Source organism: Cnephaeus nilssonii (assembly GCF_951640355.1).
Source record: "Cnephaeus nilssonii genome assembly, chromosome: 5".
In the NCBI taxonomy this organism is placed as follows: domain Eukaryota; kingdom Metazoa; phylum Chordata; class Mammalia; order Chiroptera; family Vespertilionidae; genus Cnephaeus; species Cnephaeus nilssonii.
The window spans coordinates 79,582,477-79,607,517 of NC_137076.1; the positions used below are offsets into that span (position 1 = coordinate 79,582,477).

Below are 25,041 nucleotides of genomic sequence, written 5' to 3' on the forward strand. Positions count from 1 at the left end.
TAGGTTGTTTAGTTTGTTGGAATAGAGTTGTTCATAGTATTTTGTTACAATCCTTTGTATTTCTGTGGGGTCTGTTATTTCGCCTCTTTCATTTCTGATTTTGTTTATTTGGGTCCTCTCTCTTTGCTTCCTGGTGAGCCAGAGGTTCATCAATCTTGTTTATCCTTTCAAAGACCCAGTTTTTGGTTTCATTGATCTTTTGTATTGTTTTTTTGCTCTCTATGTCATTTATTTCTGCTCTTTTTAAAAAAATATATCTTATTCATTTTTTACAGAGAGGAAGGGAGAAGGATAGAGAGTTAGAAACATCGATGACAGAGAAACATCAATCAGCTGCCTCCTGCACACCCCCTACTGGGGATGTGCCCATAACCAAGGTACATGCCCTTGACTGGGATCAAACCTGGGACCCTTCAGTCCGCAAGCTGACGCTCTATCCATTGAGCCAAACCGGTTAGGGCTATTTCTGCTCTTATCTTTATTATCTTCTTCTTTCTGCTCACTCTGGGCTTTTCTTGCTGTTGTCTTTCTAATTCTTTAAGTTGTAGAGTTAGATAATTGATTACCATTTTTTTCTTGTTTTTTTTTTTTGTTTTTTTTTTTTTTTTTTTTTGAGGTAGGCCTGTAATGCTATGAACTTCCCTCTCAGGACTGCTTTCACTGTCTCCCAAAGATTTTGGATTGTTGTGTTCTCATTTTCATTCGTTTCCAGGATGTTTTTAATTTCTTCTTTGATATTTTTGGTAACCCAATCAACCTATATAATAAAGAGGTGATATGCAAATTGACCCTCACACCCTCGCACAAGATGGCCGCCCCATGTGGTTAAAGATGGCCGCCACAAGATGGCCAGCAGGGGACAGCAGTTGGGGGGGACCAGGCCAGCAGGGGAGGGCAGTTGGGGACGACCAGGCCAGGAGGGGAGGGCAGTTAGGGGTGACTGGGCCAGAAGGGGAGGGTATTTGGGGGGTACCAGGCCGGCAAGGGAGGGCAGTTGGGGGCGACCAGGCCAGCAGGGAGGCAGTTGGGGGCGACCAGGCCTGCAGGAGAGGGCAGTTGGGGGGGGACCAGGCCAGCAGGGGAGGGCAGTTAGGGGCAATCAGGCCAGCAGGAGAGCAGTTAGGAGTCAATCAGGCTGGCAGGGGAGTGGTTAGGGGGTGATCAGGCAGGCAGGCAGACGACTGGTTGGGAGCTAGCAGTTCTGGATTATGAGAGGGATGTCCGGCTGCCAGGGGAGCAGTTAGGCATCAATCAGGCTGTCAGGGGAGTGGTTAGGGGGTGATCAGGCTGGCAGGCAGAAGTGGTTAGGGGCAATCAGGAAGGCAGGCAGGCAAGAAGTTGGGAGCCAGCAGTCCTGAATTGTGAGAGGGATGTCCGACTGCCCGTTTAGGCCCAATCCTACTGGGATCGGGCCTAAACAGGCAATTGGACATCCCTCGAGGGGTCCCAGATTGGAGAGGGTGCAGGCTGGGCTGAGGGACACACCCCCTGTGCACAAATTTCGTGCACCGGGCCTCTAGTTGTTTAATAGCATGCTATTCAGCCTCCAAGTGTTTGAATTTTTTTGATTGTTTTTATTGTAGTTGATTCCTAATATTATGCCATTGTGGTCTGAGAAGATGCTTGATATGCTCTCAATGTTGTTGAATTTGGAGAGACTTTGCCTGTGACCCAATTATGTGGTCTATCTTTGAAAACATCTCATGTGCACTTGAGAAGAATGTATATTCTGTAGCTTTGGGGTGGAATGTTCTGAAGATGTAAATTAAGTCCATCTGATCTAGTGAGTCATTTAGGATTGCTGTTTCTTTGCTGATTTTTTGTCTAGAGGATTTATCCAGTGATGTCAGTGGAGTATTAAAGTCCCCTACAATGATCATATTGCTGTTGATCTCTCCCTTGATATCTTCCAGAAATTTTTTTCATGTATTTGTGTGCTCCTGCATTGGGTGTATATATATTTACCAGAGTTATATCCTCTTGTTGTATCGATCCCTTTAGTATTATGAAGTGGCCTTCCTTATCTCATTATGGACTTCACCTTGAGGTCTATTTAGTCAGATATAAGTATTGCTACCCCTTCTTTTTTTTTTCATTTCCATTTCCTGAAAGATATTTTTTCCATCCCTTCCCTTTCAATCTGTGTGAGTCTTTTATTCTAAGATGGGTTTCTTATAGACAACATATATGTAGGTCATGTTTTCTTATCCATTCAACCACTCGATGTCTTTTGATTGGAGCATTTAGTCCATTTACATTTAAAGTTATTATTGAGAGGTACTTGTTTGCAGCCATTTATATTTTTGGTGCCTGTGTTCCTTCTTCCCCCTTTTTTTCTTCTTTGTATAGCAGTCCCTTTAGTATTTCTTGCATTGCTGGCTTGGTAGTGATAAACTCCCTTAGCCCTTTTTTGTCTTTGAAACTCCTGATTGCCCCTTCAATTTTGAATGATAGCCTTGCTGGATAAAGTATTCTTGGATTCAGTTCCTTGCTTTGCATTACTTTGTATACTTCATTCTATTCCTTTCTGGCCTGATGTTTTTCTGTTGAGAAATCATTTGATAATCTAATGGGGGATCCTTTGTAGGTAACTCCCTTTCTCTCTTTTGCAGCCTTTAAAATTCTCTTTGTCATTAACGTTTGCCACTGTAAAGACGACATGTCCTGGGGTGGGTCTTTTGGGGTTCATCTCGTTTGGGACTCTCTGTGCTTGGGTAACTTTTTTCTTCTCCATATCAGGGAAGTTTTCTGTCATTATTTCTTCAAATAGATTCTCTAATCCTTGCTGCTCTTCTTGTCCTTCTGCCACCCCTATTGTACATATGTTACTTCATTTCATGTTATCCCCAAGCTCCCTTAGGCTCTCCTCTTGCTAATTTTTTTCTCCGATTGCTGTTCAGATTGGGCTTTTTTCTCTGCCCTATTTTCTAGATCACTAATGCGGTCCTCCGCTTCTCTTAGTCTACTGTTGAAGCCTTTTATGGTGTTCTTTATTGTAGCTATATCACTTTTGATTTCTTCTTGGTTCATACATAGGTTGATTTTCTTGTCCATCCAGTTTATGAACTGTATGACCATTACTCTGAATTATATTTTAGACATATTGCATGACTCCATTTCTTTTAGTTCTTTTGTTGTTGTTGTTGTTCATTTTTGGCCATTCCTCCTTTTCTTTCCTTTGGGGGTTGCTTTCTTGTCTCCCCATTTCTGTTACTGCTAAAGGGTGCAGGTGCCCAGTTGTGCGGGGCTTGAGCTGCAGCGGTGGGCTTAGCGGGAGCGTCACGTGCACCGACAGTCAGGGGTGCCCGAGAGACGCAGCTGTCACAGTCCAGGTGGGGTCCTCGCACGCCGATAATAAGAGGGCTGGCTCGGGATGTGTGGGACCTGTGCTTCCGGGGATAGGCGAGAGGGGAACACACTCTGGGACTCACAGTAGCCTGAGACTGGTATGGGTGGAGTCAGTGCCCATGAGTCTGTAGCTGTGGTAGCAGGTCTTTGTCCAAATTGGCTTGTAGGGTCTCAGTTTTCATCCAAGGCCAGTCTGGGGGGTGGAGAGGCTGGGCTCCTAGTCACAGCATCTCTGCCCTTCAAAATACTGTGTTTTCTGTGCCAGTGCTGGCCACCTGGGAGTGCCCGCAGGAGTAGCAGGGGCTTCCCGTCCAAGAGAGCCCAGTCCACCAGCCCCCAAAAGTCTTGCAGGATCTAACTGTCACACACACACACACACACACACACACACACACACACACCACACACACGTCCACACACTCCCCTTTCACTCCCTCACTCTCTCACACTCTCTTCCTCACTGCCATCCTGCCGGCTGCCATCTTCTCTTCCCTCAATAGCTTCATTTTTAAAACAGGTTAAGCATTCCCCCTACTGCCTTTTTTAAAGTATCAATTTGCTTTGCAAACTATTTCTTTCCAAAGACCCATAGAAGTAAACTTCCATAAAACCTAAGAGGTTTATCACAAATTCTAGGCTATTAAATATTTAAAATATATTTAAAAGTCACATGAATTTGCATTGCATTCATTACTGTAAGAAACATTGCATTGTCATTACTTTCAGTATTACAAAATCAGTATTGTTAGTCTCTCAATCCCTAGGAATGATGGTGTACCTTTTGCCTTTTTTTGACCCTTTCAAGGTATTTCGAAACTTGTCTTCATCTTGGAGTTTCACTTCTCTTGCCCCAGTCTGGAGATTCAGCCGCACATGGGATCCCGCAGGGACAGCCTGGCCTAAAAGCCAAGAAGAGAGAAGGCTCATGAGATATACAGTCCTCAGAGGGACACTGATGGAATGGCTTGCTAACAAGTCAATAGGACTTATTAGTTCGTGAAGAACAGACTCTGTAGTATTCAGCTACCTGGATCTATCCATATCTCCTTCTTCTCCCCTCCCTCTCTTCCTCCTTCCTTCTCCCCTCCCCTCCCCCCTCCCCTCCCCTCCCCTCCCCTCCTCTCTCCCTCCCTCCCTCCCCCCCCCCTCTCTCTCTCTCTCTCACACACACACACACACACACACACACCAATCACAAATCTCCTTTTGCTAATCCACATCCAATAAAGAGATGAAGCAAGGTGGGCAAAGGTATCTGTACTTTCATTCAGACACTAATGTCCCCCAGTTAGAACCTGCATATTTAAGAAATTCAGTTTTCTTTAAATTAAGCTATAATAAGCCTTTGCTTTGTACAGTAAATGAATAGTGAATACCTACTTACCCTTCAGGACATGGCTACATTACTGCCTCCTCTACTACATCCTTTCTGACCCTCCTCTGACAGAACCCCAGACAGCTTGCCATTCCAGCAAACTTACACCTCACCACCTCATCAATTTAATCAGGCTCCCTCTATGAGGCTCTCTCCTGTCTGAGCACAGGGACTATATCTCCTCTTTTTTTAATTTCCCCAGCCTCTAGGCCAGAGTTGTCATATAAAATTTGTGACACTTAATGTTTATCAGAAGGAAGAAGCAAGAGATTGAATGGCAGGAGGACATGGCAAGCCAAGGAGGCAGGGATTGGAACCAAGAAAAATTGAAAACCTATACCCACCTATATCAGAAGAACTGATCTACTAGCTGGACAAATAAGTATTGTAAATGAATGGGCTATTCATACACACTGTACAAAATTACCAAGGATAGTTATAAAGCAACTTGCAAGATCACATACTACAAATGGAATGTTACACTTATTTATTCATGCAAGTGATACTTATCAAGCAACTACTATACACCCAACCACTGTGGTAGATTCTAGGAATACAAAAGAGGAATGTTAAATAGAGATTTTTAGGGGGGAAGCTCTTTAGGTGATTGGAAATCTAGAAGCAGAGATTCTGCTCTAACACACCTGATCTTTGACTCTGCTTTTTCCTGGCAGAGGATGGCATCGCCCTGATTGTGCTGAGCTTCATTCAAGAATCAAAGCGGGGAGGGGTGGCAAGAGAAACAATCCGTGAATATTCCTTAAAGGGAAATACATAGCAAAAATTCTCCCAAAATGATGCAGTAAACCCGGAGTATAAAAGGGTAACAATGTATATGAATTCAGGTTTTCTCAATTCTAGCAGGACCATAGTGAACTTTAAGTTCCACCAACCACTGTGCTTCCATTACAGAACCAGGGAGCCAAGGAAACATCATGCCAAGACATGCTGTTCTGTTCCTGCCATCCCACATCAGCAGGGAGTTTCTGTAACTTTGGCTAAAAATAAATGGGAACTTAAGTACCTGAGTGTATGTATATAATGATCCTCTTCTAACCTCAAACCTATCCCAAATGTTTCAAGGATAAAAAATATGTTCAGCCTGGCCAGTGTTGCTCAGTGGGTTGAGCATTGTCCCAGGCACCAGGTGGTCGCCAGTTCGATTCTGGTCAGGGCACACGCCCAGGTTATGGGTTCAATCCCCAGACTGGGGCATGCCAGAAGCAGCTGATCAATGTTTCTCTAACTGATGTTTCTATCTCTCTCACCCTCTCCCTTCTTCTATCTGAAATTAAAAAAAAAAACATATTAAAAAATATGTTCAGGTAGAGTGAGGAAATCTTTCTCTGGGAAGGCTTCCTGAACATGGTTAAGTTGGGGATTAAATGAGATAAAAATTGAGAGCAAGTCATCCTTCATATTTCTCTACTTTGCCAACCACTACTCCACACTCAATCTATCTCCAAAACCTGGTAATTAATACCCTTCTCTCTGTCCTCCCCATCACTGCTCTTGTTCAAACCATCACCACCCCTCTTGTAGACAGTGCCGAAGCCTCCTAACTGACCTACCCTACCTACTCCTACCTCCCTATCCACGTGTTCTTTACAATGAATGATTTTCTTTTTTTCCAAAATACAAATCTGACTATGTTATTCCCTGCTTCAAACCTTTTTTAAAAAATACTAGAAGCCCGGTGCACGAAATTCGTGCACGGCGGGGGGTTGTCCCTCAACCCAGCCTGTACCCTCTCCAATCTGGGACTCCTGGAGGGATGTCTGACTGCCCGTTTAGGCCCGATCCTGGTGGGATCGGGCCTAAAAGGGCAGTCGGACATCCCTCTCACAATCCAGGTCTGCTGGCTCCCAACTGCTTGCCTGCCTTCCTTCCTGATTGCCCCTAACCGCTTCTGCCTGCCAGCCTGATCACCCCCTAACCACTCCGCTGCCAGCCTGGTTGATGCTTAACTGCTCCCCTGCCAGCCTGTTTGACCCCAACTTCCCTCCTCTGCCAGCCTGGTCACCCCTAACTGCCCTCTCCTGCAGGGATGATCACCTCCAATTGCCCTCCCTTGCAAGCCTGGTCCCTCCCAACTGCCCTCCCCTGCTGGCCATCTTGTAGTGGCCATCTTGTGTCCACATGGGGGCAGGATCTTTGACCACATGGGGGCAGCTATATTGTGTGTTGCAGTGATGATCAATCTGTATATTACTCTTTTATTAGATAAGATAGAGGCCTGGTGCACGGGTGGGGGCCAGCTGGTTTGCCCTGAAGGGTGTCCCGGATCAGGGTGGGGTTCTCTTGGGGCGTGGGGTGGCCTGAGCGAGGGGCCTGTGCTGGTTTGCAGGCGGGCCACGCCCCCTGGCAACCTAAGCGGAGGCCCTGGTATCTGGGATTTATTTTCCTTCTACAATTGAAACTTTGTAGCCTGGAGCAGAGCCAAGCCTGCTGTTCCCTCCGGGGTGGCAGCCATCTCTGTGGCAGTTAATTCACCTTCTACAGTTGAAACTTTGTTGCCTTAAGCGGGTGGGCCCGGCCAGGGTGTGCTTTAAAGCTTTGCTTCCCCTGTTGCCGCCGGCAACCCCTGGCCTGCTCTCTCAAGCTCCATTCTGTTGCCATTTGTTTGAATTTGTTTACCTTCTATAATTGAAACTTTGTAGCTTGAGTGGAGGCTTAGGCCTGCAACGGCTATGGAAAGCTTGGCTTGCTCTGTTACCTAGGAAACCTTTCTCTCTGTGGCTGTAACCATCTTGGTTTGGGTTAATTTGCATACTTGCCCTGATTGGCTGGTGGGCGTGGCTTGGCTGGTGGGTGTGGCTTATGTAGCGGAGTGATGGTTAATTTGCATATTACCATTTTATTAGAGAAGATATATTTTATTGATTTTTTAGAGAGGAAGGGAGAGGGACAGAGAGTCAGAAACATCGATCAGCTGCCTCCTGCACACACCCCACTGGGGATGTGCCCGCAACCAAGGTACATGCCCTTGACCGGAATCGAACCCGGGACCCCCCCAGTCTGCAGGCCGACGCTCCATCCACTGAGCCAAACCGGTCTCGGCTGCTTCAAACCTTTTAATGGCCTCCTACTATTCTTAGAATAAAGATGGAAGTCCTCATGCTGGTCAATGAGGCCCTTTAGTATCTAGTCCTTGCCTGCCCCTTCAGGATTGTCCACAACTCACTCCCCATGCTCTAGGATAGCAGTCGCCAACCGGTAGTCCATGGACCACTGGTGGTCCATGAGGTCCGAAAGGTTGGTGATCGCTGCTCTAGGATACACTGGCCATTTTCCATTCCATGAAAGAACCATGCTACTTCCTACCATGGGGCCATTCCACTCCTGCTCCCTTTGACCAGAATGCTCTTTCCAACCCTAGCTTCCAACTCCTTCCCCTTTCAATCCTAGCTAAGAGTCACTCCCTCTGAGTGCCATCTTCTATTTCCCAGACCAGATCCAGCCACCCCCTAAAGCAAGGGTGGGAAATGTCTGGCCCCCAAGCCATATAAGGCCTGAGAAATCATTTTGTGTGGCCCTGCCAAGGCAACCGCAGGCAGGACTCAAAATTCAATAAATCTAGGAGCTTTTTTTATAGCAACATAAACTTATATTAAGTGAATTATATTAAGCAAGTGATATTATAAATATCCAAATGGACCTTGGCAAAAAAAAAAAAAAAAAAGGTTCCCTACCCCTGCCTTAAAGGCTTTCACAGCACCATGACCCTTTTAAAAAAAAAATAGCACTTTACCTCATTCAATCGTTATATATTAGGTATTGTGGGTTTTTTTTTAATGTACCTGGTTAATATAAATGCTCACCATTTTATCCCTAAAACCTGTCACAGCTCCTAGCATATAGTAAACCCTCAATAATTATTTGTTGAGTGAAAAATAAAATGTGAGAGAAAATCCTAACTGATCTAGAAGTATGTGGAAAGGCCAAGGATTTTCACTATGGCAAGTAGATTCATAATAATTAGTAATCATGTTAATAGTTATTTTTAGTAGTAATAGTACTAATACTACTGCTACTAATAACAATAGCAGCATCTTAAATTTTCAGACTTTTGATCAAAATTAGAAATGGAAAAGGAAAAAAGTACATGACTTTATAAGTTTAAAAAACATAACAGGTTATACCAGGCTAAGCTGGCCAAGGAAGAGACTAGGATCTTATGTGAATCAATTTATTTAATTTGGGGAAATTCCCAAATTACTCCCTTCACATAAGCCACCACAGGGGGCAAGAGCAAGCACAATAGCATTAACTTAAAATACAGGTTACGCTTATTTCAAATACACGAAACCAACCATGGCAGCAGCAGTGGCAGAGGCAGCAGAAAATACAGTATTTTCAAATGTTTCCACCCCACTGGGAAAAAGGCCAAGTTAAAGAGAGAGTGGGATCTGACCTGCATCCTTCTAGGGCCTCTGTGAAGGGATCGCAATACTGGGGAAGAGCACAGCAGAGGCAAAAAGTCCCTAGACACATTCAAGTAAAGAGTTAGGGATTGAGGGGGTGGGAGGCAGAAGGCAAGGGCACAGGCACAAAATAAGATGCGGATCTAGAAAGGCAAAGAGGTCTACAGTATCTGTTTCCCCCACTGGCTCCCTGGGGAAGCTCTGTCTACAATAAGTGGAAGCCTTGTCCGGATGAAGTAAGGCCACTTCACACTTGAGCTATGACTCCCATTGGGACTCTCTGTCACTGATTTCAATCACAGACCAAGACCAGGTAACACTCCTGCTTTCCCCATGGTGAGTAGGGGGACAATCTGTGGTATATTGCATTATTGTCACAAATTTTCTTCCCTTCCCCCCCGTGTATATTCACACCCTTTGCCATGCAGCCCCTCTTACACAGTAAGAGAAGATTAGAGTGGTAGAGTAGACTTTTATAGCTGTTGATTTTGGACTTGCTTGTGATGTGCCTTGGCCAGTGGGATGTTAGCAAATGTGCCATCATCATGAGAAGACCATGCTCCACTAGTATTCCAGTCCAAAAAGGATGAGAGGCCCACGGAGTGACCGGAATTCAAACTACAGATTGGAGCTAAGCCCAGCTAAGCCCAGCAAGAATAAAAGACTGGATTTCTTTTAACTTTTTAATTTGAACCACCTTTAACTTACATAAAAGTTGCAAAAATAGTACAGAGTTTCCAAATATTGCTAACATAGCCTTTCCAAATGTTAATATCTTACATAGCCATAGACGATTATCAGAACTGGGAAATTAACAATACCATTCACCAAACTATAAAGATCCTTTTCAAACCTTACTAGTGTTTCCACTAATGTCCTTTTTGGTTCCAGGATCCCTTATGGCCTTTGGTTATTTCTCCTTAGTATCCTGCAATTGTTTCTCAGCCTTCCCGTCTTTTATGACTCTGACACCCTGAGGAATACTGATCAGTTATTCAGGACTACCTGGTATATTCTCATGATTAAACTAAGGTCATACTTCCTTGTCAGAGGCACCACAAAAATGATGCAGTGGTGTTCTCAGTGCATCATATCACAAAATCTGTAATGTCAGTATGTCTTCTTACTGGTGATACTGGCCTTGATCAACTAAGAAAAGTAATCTCTACTGGGCTTTTCCACTGCAGCAAACCAAAATAAATGCAAACTACCAAACTATGGAAAATAATTTGACAGTTTCTCAAAAAGTTAAACAGAGTAACTACATGAACCCAGCAATTCTACACCTAGGTGTGTACCCAAGAAAACTGAAAACATGTTCACACAAAAACTTACACATTAATCCTCACTACAGCATCCTATATATTAAAAGACCAATATGAAAATTATCCCCTCGACCAGGAGTTGACTGGGAGTTCAACAGGGAGTTGGGCCAGGGGGTGGGGCTGGCCGGCCAACCGCTTGTGGCCCCACCCCCGATCGGCCCCCCCACTCTGATCAGGGGTGGGGCCAGCCAACCACTCGCGGCACCTCCCCCCAGCCAGCCCAATCAGCCCTGATTGGGGTGGGCCAGCTGGACCTCACCCGTACACAAATTCATGCACCGGGCCTCTAGTTATTTATAATAGCGAAAATGTGAAAACAATCCAAATGTCCATCAACTTATAAAAGAATAAATAAAATATAGTATATCCATATAGTGAAATAATATTGTCATTAAAAGGAATGAAATGCTGATATATACTACAACATGGATGAACCTTAAATACTTTATGCTGAGTGAAAAAAGTCAGATACAAGAAGCCACAGAGCATATGATTCCTTTTAAATGAAATGTCCAGAATAGATAAATCAAGAGACATAGTATATTAAGAGCAGTCAAGGGCTAGTGGGAGGGAGGAATGGGGAATGACCACCAATGGTCATGAGGTTCATTTTTGTGGGTGACAAAAATGTTCTAAAATTAGACAGTGCACAATATTGTGTTTATACTAAAAACCACTGAATTGTTTTTTTAAATCATGGGGAAATACTTTGAGATTATATGAATCCCTTTTTTTATCCTCAAACCACATCATTAGGGGAATCCATCTGCAATTACCACTGTGGTGATGATCTAATGGTAATTTTCTACTTTCCTCCTTCCTCACACATTAATCGAAATTTCACTGGAAGGAAAAGCTGTCACTCCTCCATCTATTTAATTACTTACTTATACTACTATGGATTCATAGATACTTTATTCTATAAATACGATCATTATTTATTTTGTTGCTCAAATTGTTTCAGCGTTGGCAATTAGGAACTCCTTCACATTGGCTCTTGTGTTCCTTTAACAAGTCCCTGCCCCTATCATTTTCTTTTTTTCAGATATTTCCTTACTTTCTGTTATCATAAGATGTTCCAAGTTCATCTTGTATTTTCTTCTCCCCAGCCCTGGGATCAAAGAACCCTAGTTTCTTTTATTCGAGAACAGTTTTTAGAAACCAAGATTTGAGTGCTAAGTGTGCTCATTACTACTAGGTTGTTATTGCTTCTAGACCCTTTCAATGGACAAAGCTAATAAATTTATATATTTGTATACATATACATATATGCATTATCTATATATATAAAAGGCTAAGCGACCATCCAACCGGTAGATAATGCGCAATGACTACCAGGGGGGCAGACACTCCAACCGATAGCTATGACGTGCACTGACCACCAGGGGGCAGACGCTCAACACAGGAGCTGCCAAGCTGCGATGACTTGGCAGTGGTGGTTCTCTTCTCAGGTGATGCACCCTAGAACCAGAGAGGAGGGAGCCTGATTCCAGGGTGCCTCATCCAAGAACAGCCCTCTCGCAATCCGGGACCCCTTAGGGGATGTCGGAGAGCCAGTTTCGGCCCAATCCCCTCAGGCCAGGCAGAGGGGCACCACCTGCCAGAGGGACCCCACTCACTCCACAGACACCCTTCAAGCCATGGCTTCACCCCAGGTGCAGCCTGCTGGGAGACGGGGACCACCGGAGGCTGGCTCCAGGGTGTGTCCAGCCCATCTTGCCCAGTCCCACCCTGCCAGCCACCTTCTAATTAGTTTCCTTTCAATGTGCACAAATCCATGCACCGGGGCACTAGTATACATATATACTTCTATTTCTATCTGTCTGTATATCTATTTAAAACTAAGTTAAACTAGTATATCTCATATTCCAATCTAACACCACAGAGTTCATTTGTCTTCCCCCTTTATTTGTAACTTCTTTCTCCAACAGTGAGAAACCTGGTTCTTATTATCTGCAACATATTTATGTGTTGTTCAATTCTAGTATACTTATAAACTAGTTTCAAAATTGCTAATCCATACCCCTATGAGAAATACATTTACCAAACTAGATCACAGCCATTTATATACAGTATTTTTTGTCCATGGTTTTACAAGTACCCGTCTTTAGTTTTATGGTATTTCTAGTCAAAATATCATTTCACTAGTTTTTCTCTCCCCTACCCCTTCAAGTATGATGTTATTAATTTGTAATATTTGCTTCATTTATTAGTATTACACTTCGTGGCTCCCACTCCTCCACATCGTGGTTGGTTTAATTGTTTATTTGGGGGGCATCTAAAGGGTATGTGAACTATTACTACAGTTCTAAGAGTCAGAGCTATACAAAAAGAATTTACTGTTGTTTTAAGGTGATTTGCTTATTGTGGCAATTCAGTCTAATGGTCCTGAAACAAGGAAGTTAAACATGTCCAATATAAAGAACAGTTCCTTTTATTGAAATTCTATAGTTTCTATATCTTTTTAGTGTTAAAATGTCCTTTCATAAAATGAGATAATGATGATGATGGATGATAGTGGGCTATTTTTATGTTAAGGCCCTTAACTCAGCATAAAAAAGTTGGCCTCTGGTTGCCCAAAATGTTCTTTTAAAGTTTTTCTGGTCCATGAAACATCATAGTCTAGAAACGTCTAGGGACATTTGAGAATTATTCCCATTGTACACTTTACATGAGTGAATTTTATGGCACATAAATTTTATCTCAATAAAGTTGTTTTAAAAAATCATTTCTTTGGATAAAGATCCTTTTGAATCCCGAAAGAGCAATTATCAGATGCAGTCCAAGGTGACAGCAAGTATTTCTAGAGGCCAATATAGAGAGCTAAGTACAGAACTTAAATATAGCCCCAGAAGGACAGTTCTGGACAGAGTAGGAAGAAGAAAATGGGCCTAGAAAAGCTGAGGCCATGAATCACCTGGGCAAGAGAAACCCTGGTAGAAGGGCACATAAATAGTGATCCAAGAGGCAAGTGCAAACGCTAATGCTCATCAGAAGCGGGCAAGTAAGAGAAGTAAGTGGGGAGGGCCATCTGTAAGACAGTAGGGAGTGATAGGGCTAAGAAAAATGCCCCCCTCTAATGCATTCGAAATTTAAAATGTAAAAGCCAAACTAAATATATCCATCAATGAAATTCAGCCCACAGTCACTTGTGACTGCTGGTAAAGTTCTATCTATTGACAAATGTTGCCTGACTCAGTTTTTGTCCCAACGCATCCCAGTGCCCAGTGATTAAAAACTTGCCTCTCGTAGCAGGTTTGGCTCAGTGGATAGAGTGTCCCAGGACTGAAGGGTTGCAGGTTTGATTCCAGTCAAAGGTTGCAGGCTTGGGCCCAGTCAGGGTGCATGCGGGAGGCAACCAATTGATGTATCTCTCTAACATCAATGTTTCTCTCTCCTTCTGTGTCTCCCCCTCCCTTCCACTTTCTCTAAAATTCAATGAAAAAATATCCTCTGGTGAGGATAAAAAATAAAAATAAACTTGCCTCTCCAGGACTTCATGGCAGGCAGTGCCCTCCTCAGTTGGGCGCCCACAAGGAAGCTGTGCAGCCTGACTGCCCTGCTTCCGTGGAGAGAGGGCCATCTGAGATGGGTGCCGCAGTGCTCTCTTGTTTCTTTTGCCTCGGTAGTTATATGGCTTTGGGAGGGGAAAGACTTATGGGGTATCCTCTGTAGACTCCTGCCTGAAAACTCCTCCAGGGACGTCTAGGCTCTTTCAAATCAAACCTGGACACAATGGCAGAAAATCAAGGGCTGCTCTGGCCATGCAACCAAGAGTCCCGGAACCCTGCTATCCATTCCGCTCTGTCTTCAAGTGTTGGGTGATTTTAGACAAATTTATTTTTCTGTCTAAATCTTCAGGCCTTTCTGTGTCAAATGAAAAAACTCTCTCCTGTCTGCTTTCCATAATGTGTAAGACTGTTGTGAAGAACAAATAAGAAAACATGTACCAGTGCTCAGAAGTTAAAAGTGCTTCAGGAAACACAGCCTCCAAAAGGTAAATGTCAACCAGGATGAAACAAAGTTATTTTATTTATCAAGCCCTGTAGGTATGTGTTAACAAGAGTAAAAATTCCCAATAATGCTGAGTTTCTGAAGGGCAGAGACCAATTACTTGTGCCCACAACTCAGGTTCAACACCAGGTACACAGTAGGCCTCTGGAAAGATCATCTTTGAATGCCAGCCCTCTGCCCCCACTCCCCAGACAAGAAGGAATAGACAGAATATGGAATAGGAAGCAATGCCCTTACCTCTCTGGGGGCCTCCAAGCTCCTAACCAGGGCTGGTCAGAACGGAGACTTTATAGGCCTGGTTGCCATGACTACCATGGCCCTTTCCCCTGCTTTTTTATTCAAAACCCCCAAACAAGTGCTGACAAGTTCCCTGCTTCACACAAATGAGCATCTATACTGTTTCCAAGGCAGAACTTGAACTGAACCAGTAATAAAAAAAAAATGTGTACAAACCTCTCTAGGGTGCTGAACTCTGAAGTAATGTTTAATGCTATTATTTTTTAAGGAAAGCGCAAATGAAGTCCTTTTTTAAACAGCAAAACATAGAGTGAACCAGTCCAGAATGTAGTTGCATTTATGCATATTCTAAAAGGACTAAACAATGAAAAAAATGAGAAGAAAATAAAAATATTCTCCAAACTGACTTTTTACCCTGAGTCACAGAATCTACACAGAGCCTTAGCAGAATTCTCTGGCATGGCTTCCAAGCAAGGGTGCAAATTTCTCACCTGAATTAAAGCTCCTCAAAACAAGAAACTCTGCAGTTATCTTCAGGGAGCAGCTATCCTGACAACAACCACTACCCTCTAAAACTACACTTTCCAAAATCTGATCTGCTGTGGCCTAGCCAATGTCTCCTTCTCAGACCTCATGGACAGACAATGGCTGGTCACCAACCTCTAAATACCCAATTCATAAGAGCAGTGCTCTTCAAGGACAAGAACTGGCAATGATACTTAGAAATTTCCTGTGTTACAGTTGAAGAGGTACTCTGTGAACAGCCATCAGGATCAAGGCTCAAAGTATTCATATCTAGGAGAAGGAGGCTCTTTCCACAACTGGCTGGTCAACAAGCATTTACTGAGGACTGGGCAACAGGCTGCCCTTTCCTAGGCATTCCTTCTCCCACCCACAGCTTACTACACACCCACAGAGGGCCACTTTCTGTGCTGAACACTGGGAAGGCTACCACATGAGCAAGACCAACTGCTGCCACTGAAGAATATGAAGGAAAGAAGGAAGAGAGGTAACAAGATTTAGAGTTCTAAGTCCAGAGAACATCTTTCAAGCAAGCAAAGAAGTGGGCATATTCAGGGGCTAATAAGTAACTCCATTTGAAGTAATTAGAGCTTAGCATATAAAACAGGGAGAAAAGAAGCAAGGAGGCCAGTTGGAAAGCTATTATACTTGACCTAGTCAGACATAATAAAGCCTGAACTAGAGAAAATGGGTCAGGAATGGGAAGAATAAGACAGTAGCAAGAAATGATAGTTGGACCAGGAAAACTAGAAATCCTATCATGGCCTTCTCAGTAAAACACCAGACCTTGAAATATTTGCAGTGGCTCCTCCCATTAGCCCAGGGGACCTGTCAGAACCCCACATTTTAATAAAACCAGAAATGGAGTACGGAGAAGAAGAAGAGGGGCAGCTATTTTCACCCAGAGACTTTTAATGGGCATCCCAATCTGTTTCCTAGTCCATTGATTGCCTCTATTCCCCTTCTGTATCCCATGTCCTTCTTTAGCTTAGAAGATGACCCAGTGAGGCTCATAGGTACAGCACAGCCCCTTAATCAGAGCATTTGGGCTTTTACATCCCTGCTGGGGATCTGGCTTTCAATAAACGTTAACTGCTGTGGTCTACTAGTTCTTTTTTTTTATTTTTCTTAAAGATATGCTTCCCACTTACCACATACTCCTTCATCCCTACAAAGTCTTGAATATATTCATACTTCAATCTATTTTCAACAGTGTGTATGTGTATGTGTTAGGAGTGAGAAGACGAAGAAAAGTATCAGTAAAATTAGAAGAGATAAGGAATCACCAAGAGACCAAAGGGCCAGGCAGTTAGAAATAAACCACAGCACAGCTACAGTACTTCCAGCTCTCTAAACCCACTTAGGAATTGAGTCAAATTAAACTGCATTTTAAAAATTCTCGGTATAATTGGCGTTAACCATGAGATACTGGCAATGAGGTGGGAGAAAAATGAGAAACTGAAAATGAACTAGTTAAATGTGCCTATTTCCCAGGGGTCAGCTCCATTACTGCTGGTTTTTTGGAGAAGACTTTAGGGGATTCCCAGTGCCTGCATTTCCCATCCAGACAACTTCATTAGCAGCTCATTAGCAGGAGTGCCAACCATTTCTGACTCTTGTTTTTCCTAATATTTATTGGTTAATTGACACTTTGAACACAGGTTGACTGAGAACCAAATGAAAGTGCTAAAACCACTCATTAGTCAAATTTAAAAAACAAAGATTGTATTTTAAGCATATTCTTTGTTCTAATTTATTTCCTTCAAACAGAAGTCCTAATTTAATAAGAGGGTTAAAAAAGCAAAGTGCCAAGATATTGTGCTTTAATTTTTAATCCTTTTTTCCCCACCCCATCAATCCCCGGGGATCCTGACATCATAATTGGCTCTCTTTGTTCTCTTTTACAGCACACCTGTTACAGCTACAGCCAAAAATGGTTTTATGAAGTATTTCAAAACAGTATCAGCTACTCTTGACCTCTACAATTTCCCAAGTACCTACTGCAAAAGCTCCTCAGCTTAGATGCTCCCTGGAGTGGAAAGAGAGGAAATCTATAGGTATAAGTGAAGCAAAATCCCTAGCACACAATTTCTCTCTAGATCAGCTCTAAAGTATGGGACTCTTAAATCTCTTTTGGGGGAGGGGGAACTGAATGCAAATCAGAGTGGGAAAAGAAGAAGATGGAGCAACAGAGCAGGCAGTCAAAGAAACAGCTGGTCCTAAGTCCTTCCTCTCACACCCACTGTGGGAGGGCCTACCTTAAACATAGGCAAGTTGAGCAACAAAATAAGGTCAGTCACCTGAGCCTTCTTTCACCTATCCAAGTGTAGTGACGATTCCAATTTGTTGCCTGTTAGCTTAAAATTTTGGATCATCAGTATTAAGAGACCTACTAAGTGGTGCTGTGCTTTGCTTTCTTTGCCAGCATTGCAGTTATAGCCTTTAACATTTGCGTGACCTGGGCAGTTTTCCAGTCTAGTGATGGAGGGCACAGGCTAAGGAAGACTCAGGTTCCGGGTCCAGTTCCACCACTTAAAAACCTTGGGGAAATAACCTCTGTGGTTTATATACAGAAAGTGGCTCAGAGGACACACTTCATAGAGCTCACAGAGTTCACTGTGAGGAGCAAAACAGAATGCCTGTGAGATGTTTAGGTTGACTCCAGAAAGTTCTGAATAACGATGTTTGCCCGGTTCTTTGCCTGAGTTTTCCCCAACTATAAGATCATGATAGATAGTCAGAATGAGTGTTAATAGGCTCTCAGTATATACCTGATTGAGTTCTGTAGAAGAGAGATGAGTACATGATTTCTGTAGAATTTACATACAGACTGCCTCCTTCGTTAAAGCTGCAAAGAGTTCAATAATAGTGAAAGCTTCAAGGCACCCGAATTGAGGGCAGCAAATGAGCTGGTTAAATCAGACCTGTACCACACTGAAAACACCCACTACAGCTTTCCTTGGCTGGGGCCACCGGCTGGCCAACCAAACCCATTTAAATGGGGCAGTCTCTTTCCCATTTCCCAAGACATCAGAACAGAAATCAAAGAAGCCATATCCAACAGCATAATTTAGGCAAAATGGGGAAGATTTAAAAGAGAACAACTGCCAGTCAGCAACAAGAAAGAAAGGTTTCATGTTTCCTCATAAACTTAATCACGGGCTTAAGCTCCTAGTGCAACAATGCACCTTAAAGCTTCTAAAAGCAGCTGCCCTGCTCTGGCTTCCTGCTTCTCGGAGGACTGTGCTGGCAGGTACCCACCCAAGCTTGGGCGATGAGGCCTGGATGTTTCAGGCCGCTGAGTGCAAGGCTGGCACTCCAGCAAACTTGCTGATGTGTATACTTCTGGCAAGCAGCCCGTTCCACACCTCTATCCCATCATCACAACAGCTGATGCTGCCCCCACCTGGGGCTCTCCCCAGAGCTCCCAATCCTAAGCACCTAATGTGAGTTCTGCAACTGTCACTTGACTATGTACACTCGATCTGCTACACACTCTCAAGTTTCCTACAGGGACTCAGGCAGTGCTTGGAAGTTCTGGCCTTTGTGCTTCCTCCCACTCATGAGCATATTCACTCCCTACTGCGTACTTCTGGTCTAGATCCCTTTTGATAGAAATCACCTCCCAAAAAGCCTTCTCCAGGACATATTCCTTCCACTTCCCATTTAAAAATTCCAAAAAGAGAAGGCAAATCCCACAGAACTCCAGGGACACCAGCATTGTGAGCTAGAAGGAACCTTAGGTCATGAGACCTAATCGCCATTGAAAAGCTAAATGGTCCCTCGCTGTGCCAGGCTTCCTGCCAGGCAGCACATTCCCAAGGACAACTCTGTTGGCACTTCCCTTCTTAAAAACCTTCAGTGGTTTTATGTTGTCCTCCAAAATGTCAATACCCCTGCTGGTGTTCAAATCCTACCTAATCCAATAAGGCCTCTGCCTGATGTTCTCTGTCTCATCTCCCCTCATCCACCAGTACCTGCCCCCATGCTCTGGTCAAATGCATCCCATGCTTTCCTGGTCCTTGATATTGCCTCTTTGCTTGCTTTAAGCCTGTCAATTCAAATCCATTTTTAATGGCATAACTTGAACAATTCCATGCAGTCTTACACAATGTCTTTCCTTTCAATCTCCACAGTGTCTTTCTTATTCCTCTCTAATGACACTTCTTCCATTCACTTTCTCTTAGTCGTTTGGGTTCTTGTTACTCATTAACCAGACTTTTAATGACCACCTACAACATGCCAGGTTATAGGAAAATCAAGGATGAGACGTGACCTCTCTACCCTTAAGGAAATCATTGGTCTGGTGAGGGAAACAAATCCATAAAAATATGATACATGTCAAATTTTCCCCAGTAGATTATAGTCTTCTTGAAATCAATACATCTTTATATTCCTTATGTTTCTAAACAGAGTACCTAGTACACAGTAAATGCCCATTGTGTATATGTTCCCAAACAAAGATGAGTGATTTTATGGGAAGAAAAGCAAACAATTTTCTCTTTCTGAAATGTGGAGCAGAGGAATAGATTCCTGCAAAGACAGTCTTTAATTTGGGACAAGGGTAAAATAAAACTTAATTTAGTAAATACAGCACGTAGTTTTAAATGTTTTAATTCCACTGTATCACTCCTCAGCCTACAAAGAAAATGAAAGAGAGATATATAAGACTAAGAACTGCACAGACAGAAACAGTAAGAGATGGACATAGAATGGAAGAGAAACATGGTTTACTTCTTAACTGTTAGCAAACTACACACATCAGACTCCATTGTGGACTTCAAAGTATTATCACCTCTGATAATGGGTTCTGGTGGATGAACTATTGGTCATAGTCAACAACTACTCTTTATCATTAAACTTTCAAGTGTTCCCAAGTTCACCAAGCAGAAACAAGAGAGAGCTGGTAATTAGGAAGGCAGCAATAAGAATAATGTCACCTGAGACCAGTTGGTGAAGACGCTGAAATTGTATGTGAAATATTTAAGTGTAAAATTACACTTTTCTGAGAAGATCCATATCTTTCACAGTTTCTTAAAGAGGTCTGTAAATCACTCTCCAAACACACACATAAACATGCATATCTTGGAGAGCCTTTGAGCCAATAATTGGCAAGGCCACACAGCAACAGGCATTCTAATACACTCTGTAGGTAAGGATATACATTAGTGCAAAGCCTATGTGCATCTGGAAAGATCTATTAAAACTGTAACTGTTCTTTCCTTTTGACCCAGCAGATTCCACTTCTAGGAATTAATCCAATAGAGAATTTGCAGAAGTGCACAATAAGGTATGACTAGAATGTTCACTATAGCATTTTAATGATTGTAAACAATGGGAAACAACACAATGTCTATCAGTAGGGGATTTGTCACATAATACAGCATGGGATACAATAGTCTTCAACAAAGAGGAGAGAGACTGACATAAAAAGATGACTAAGACTAAGCAAAAACAACAAGTTGCAAATATGTGATTTTATATTTCTTTTTGAAGAACATATATGTTAATGTAGTAGCAGCTAGTTTTATTGCTAGTTTTTTTAATCTATCCAAATCCCCACAAAAAAACAGACTCTGATAGCAAGGCCAAACCTATAAGCAACATTTACGTCAAAACTAAATGAAAAGATACCTATGAATCCTAAAACAGAAGCAGATGAAGATAAATCACTAAATGACATCAGATCTGCATGGTATAAGTCTCTGTATGGGAAAACACAGGAAGCAATGAGGTGTCTTTCAGACTTGAGAAAGGAAAAAGAAAATATTCACTAAAAAACATAGTAGGCCAATGGGAGAACAGCAGTTGAACCTAGGAGGGATTTTTCCCAGTCCAATAGTGGGCAAGTGCAGGAAGCCTGTGGTAAGTTCTCAAGGGGCTAAAGCAGTCTAGCTCCACTAAACTCTAAAATTTAATCAACCAGTGCTACATATCAGGACTGGGTTCCACACTGAGAAGACAAATCTAGTAGTTGAATCAAAATTGAGCAGAAATGAACAATAACAATAAAGGAAGAGAAGATCCAGATACAAGTTAGAGGAGAAAACAGGGCCAGGAAACCTCATAGAACAAGCTGCCAGGTTTTCAAACTATTGAAAACAACAGGAGAGAGAGAGCACTATAAATTTAGAAAAGGTAATTAAAGCCATGCTTCTTTCTAAAGTTAAAAAAAAACAAAAAACTAATTTCACATAAAAACAAGCAACAGAAAAGGACTGAGGCCAAATCCTATACAGTAAAGTTGCTATAAGAAAGAAAAAAAGGTTAAGGAAAAGAATAACAACCTTACAGATAATCAAATCAAGCCAGTAAGACACCGCCATTCAAAAATGAGTTAAATATATAGTTTAAATGATATAAGATATTCAAGAACAAAAATAAGAAAGGAAGTGCCAGAACTCAAGAAAAAATTAGAAGAATAATCACAACAGAAAATGCCTTAAGACACATAGAAGGTGAAAGAAAAATTTGAAAAAAGAAAAAAAGTAAAATTGATCAGAAACTGATAATGAAGATAAACAAAGAAGATCCAATATGAGATAAAGAGCATCCAAACAAGAGAACAAATACCAAAAACTGTAATTCAAGGAAAGTTTCCTAAAATCTATACTAATAAAAGAGTAATATGCTAATTACACCAGACATCCTTTAGGACAAAGCCATGGTGGCCGGGCCAAGGCAGAGGCAGTTAGGGGTGATCAGGTTAGCAGGGGAGAGCAGTTAGGGGGATCAGGCCAGCAGGGGAGAGCAGCTGGGGGATCAGGCCAGCAGGGGAGAGCAGTTAGGGGGATCAGGTTGGCAGGCAGATGAGCGGTTAGGAGCCAGATTGCAAGAGGGATGTCCGACTGCTGGTTTAGGATGACATCCTCTGAGGGGTCCCAGATTTGAGAGGGTGCAGGCCGGGCTGAAGGACACCCCCGACCCCCGTGCACGAATTTCATGCACCGGGCCTCTAGTAAAAATATATTTTCAAAAAACTATGTAATGAGAGAGCATACTGTGTACCTGTTGTGAATACTGACCAGGAATGTCCAACAGCAAGACATATTCTAATAAAATTATTGGATTTTAAGGGGAAAGGAAAGATCATTTGGGACTCTAAGCAAAAACAGCAAATGACTTATAAAATAAAGAAAATTAGACTGTCATCAGTGATGTAGGGCTTTTTATTCGGTCATGAGGGTGGAGTCCTTGTGAATGGGATTAGTGCCTTTGTAAAAGAGACCTCAGAGAGTTCCCTTGCCCCTTCCACCAAGTGAGGCCACAGTAAGAAGACAACCAGAATGAGCTCTCACCAGACACTAAATCTGCTAGTGCCTTTTTCTTGAATTTCCCAGCTTTCAGAATTGTGAAAAATAAATTTCTGTTGTTTGTAAGCAACCCAGTCTATGGTATTTTGTTGTGAAAGCCCAAACAAATTAAGACAATGCTAAATGTCCTTCATGACTGAAAAGCAAAAATCAACAACCAAAGTTTGTGAGAACTATCCACTTAAACCTCTGAAAGGAGGGTGTCCTGACCAAACCAGACAGGGTTCACTGCAGTTCTGCCGGGAGGCAGATGTAGGAAAGCATTATTTTTTAAAATTTTTCATCTTCTGGCACTTTATTTTTCCTCTGCAACTCAGGGAGCAAAAACAAGGACATCAGTACAAACTGCTCTACAGACTACAAGCAATACTCCAAGGACTTTTCTGAATGTGTGACAGCCACTGAGAGGCATGAAAATCATGTGTGTGCTTAGTTTTTTTATGTCCAGTCCTACTAACTATACAAAACTAAAACTAGTTCTCTAAAAATCAACTACTCTTGGATGCCCTAAGCAGTCCTCACCACTTCCCCTGGCTCTGCAGACATCAATAACAGAGCACATTACAGGGAATAAGACACGATCACAAGATAATGCCACATAAATGATGGTGCATTTATGGGTAATAAAAGTTGAGGTAAAGCAGTAATATTTATTTTCCATGATCTTGTGTTTCAATGCCCCATTACGCTGAATTGATTTTAATTTTTACAAATCACTAAAATATTTCACATCATAATTTTGTACAGCTATGGCTGGCATAGTAACAGAACCTATAATGATCTTCCAAAAGGTCTAGTTTCCCAAAATCTGGACTTCACAATCTCCTTTATTCTAAGGTTCCATTATCCCAGGACAAAGGCATAGTGTGGCATGAAGAACTAGCAAGTTGTGATTCCCAACAGAACTTGCCACAAGCAGGCCATCTATTTTCTTGACACACCAGGTCTTTCCAAGAACCCTAATGTCCTTTAGTCCCTTCTGAAAGTTGCTTAAAAGTGATATAAAGGAAGCAACTAATTTACAGCCCTATTCTTTTCATCTTGGTCAGCCAGATTTTCAGAGACATCAGTTTATTCCACTTTATAATATATTAGACAAAACAACAGTACTAGAGTCAGCTCCAATGCAGCAACTCTCTCTCAGGGGTTCTGCTGACATTTATAAACTGATTCTATTTCTCTCTTGTGTTTTATGTTATCAGCTAAATCTGTCAACTTAAATTATTGCCTTGTAACCAAATCAGAGTTATCTATTACTCTGTTATGTGTACATTTCTGAAGCTCTGTACCTATATCAAGTTTTGCAAGGATAGAAAACAAGTCATAAATAAACAAATGGAAAACAGAATATATTACCATTACTTTAGCACAGAAGCTAAAAGTCAAATGCATTATTACATGGAAAGCCACTAAAATGGCTGAATATATAGACCTCAGGAACAGCAAAAGCTTGATACAGGCATTTGCACACTGCTCATCCTGCAATCAATCGCTGAGCTGTGGTAGCTCAGAACATCTCCATTTAGAAGAGTAAATGATTATTCCTAGGGCCTGTAACAGGTGGGAGGGCATCTGAAAAACTGGGGACATGATGTCAAAAAGGTCCAATTTATAGCCATCACATTTTTTCACCAGCACAGTGACTAAGAAACCAATTTCCCTTCCATTGGTATGACTAATGGTCACTCTTCTTCAGAGACCATTGTGACCCAAACTGAGAAATAAAAGAGCCTTGAGAAAGAAATTTAAAAAGCAATCCCTTTCTCAGGGCTAATTCTGGTCCTTTAGCCATCCCCTCTCCTTCACAACCTAAACAAATTTTTTCTGGGATTTCATCTTGCTAAATACATGATACCTTTCTTTATTAACAAAATGCATAATTCCTTCTTTGTTTCTGAAATAAGTTACTTCAAAACTAGCAAAAGTATAAGATTATGACATATATTTCAATTTCCTCCAAATTTCTATTATCCAGCACCCAAGATTTCCTCATTATTTCACACTTTTAGATATTTTACATATACGTCAGGTAAATGTTCTCCACGACTTTCAATTATAAACTCACAGTGGCCAGGGTCAGTGATTTTTTTTTTTTAACTTAAATATACAGTTCCCAGCATGGCATATGTCCCCAGAAAAGACAGCAGCTGAGTGCAGGCTCAGTGAAAGGGCATTCTATGACCTACAGAGAGATGCTGAGGCATAGAAGAAAAATGATCACCTAAGAGACCACCTACCAAATGGGACTGGTGTTTCTCTGAGCTCCCATCAGCATTCATAACTGAAATCCTAACAGGCCCAAATCCAGGAAAAAGATACTAGAGTCCAAGCTACAATGAAACTCCACCTCCCCAAACTGTTCTTGTTTAGATTGTGATTCCAATCTAACAATCTTTTTAATTCTGTCTGGGAATTTATTGTTTAATCTCTTTTAAAAATATATACTTTTTATTGTCCTAGCCAGTTTGGCTTAGTGTATAGAA

At 42.2% G+C, this 25,041-nt stretch overlaps 1 protein-coding gene across 2 annotated transcripts in view; it reads right to left on the minus strand.

The window, feature by feature from the left end:
- SIL1 (SIL1 nucleotide exchange factor) overlaps positions 1–25,041 on the minus strand; it is a 212,319-nt gene that overhangs the window by 94,530 nt on the left and 92,748 nt on the right. For both annotated transcript variants that reach the window (XR_013813523.1, XM_079770873.1), the window contains exon 4: positions 4,127–4,247. Coding sequence is in view for 1 of the 2 variants with exons in the window: in XM_079770873.1 (XP_079626999.1) it covers positions 4,127–4,247 (121 nt within the window). In the remaining variant the exon portion in view is untranslated. The remainder of the gene's footprint in view (positions 1–4,126; positions 4,248–25,041) is intronic.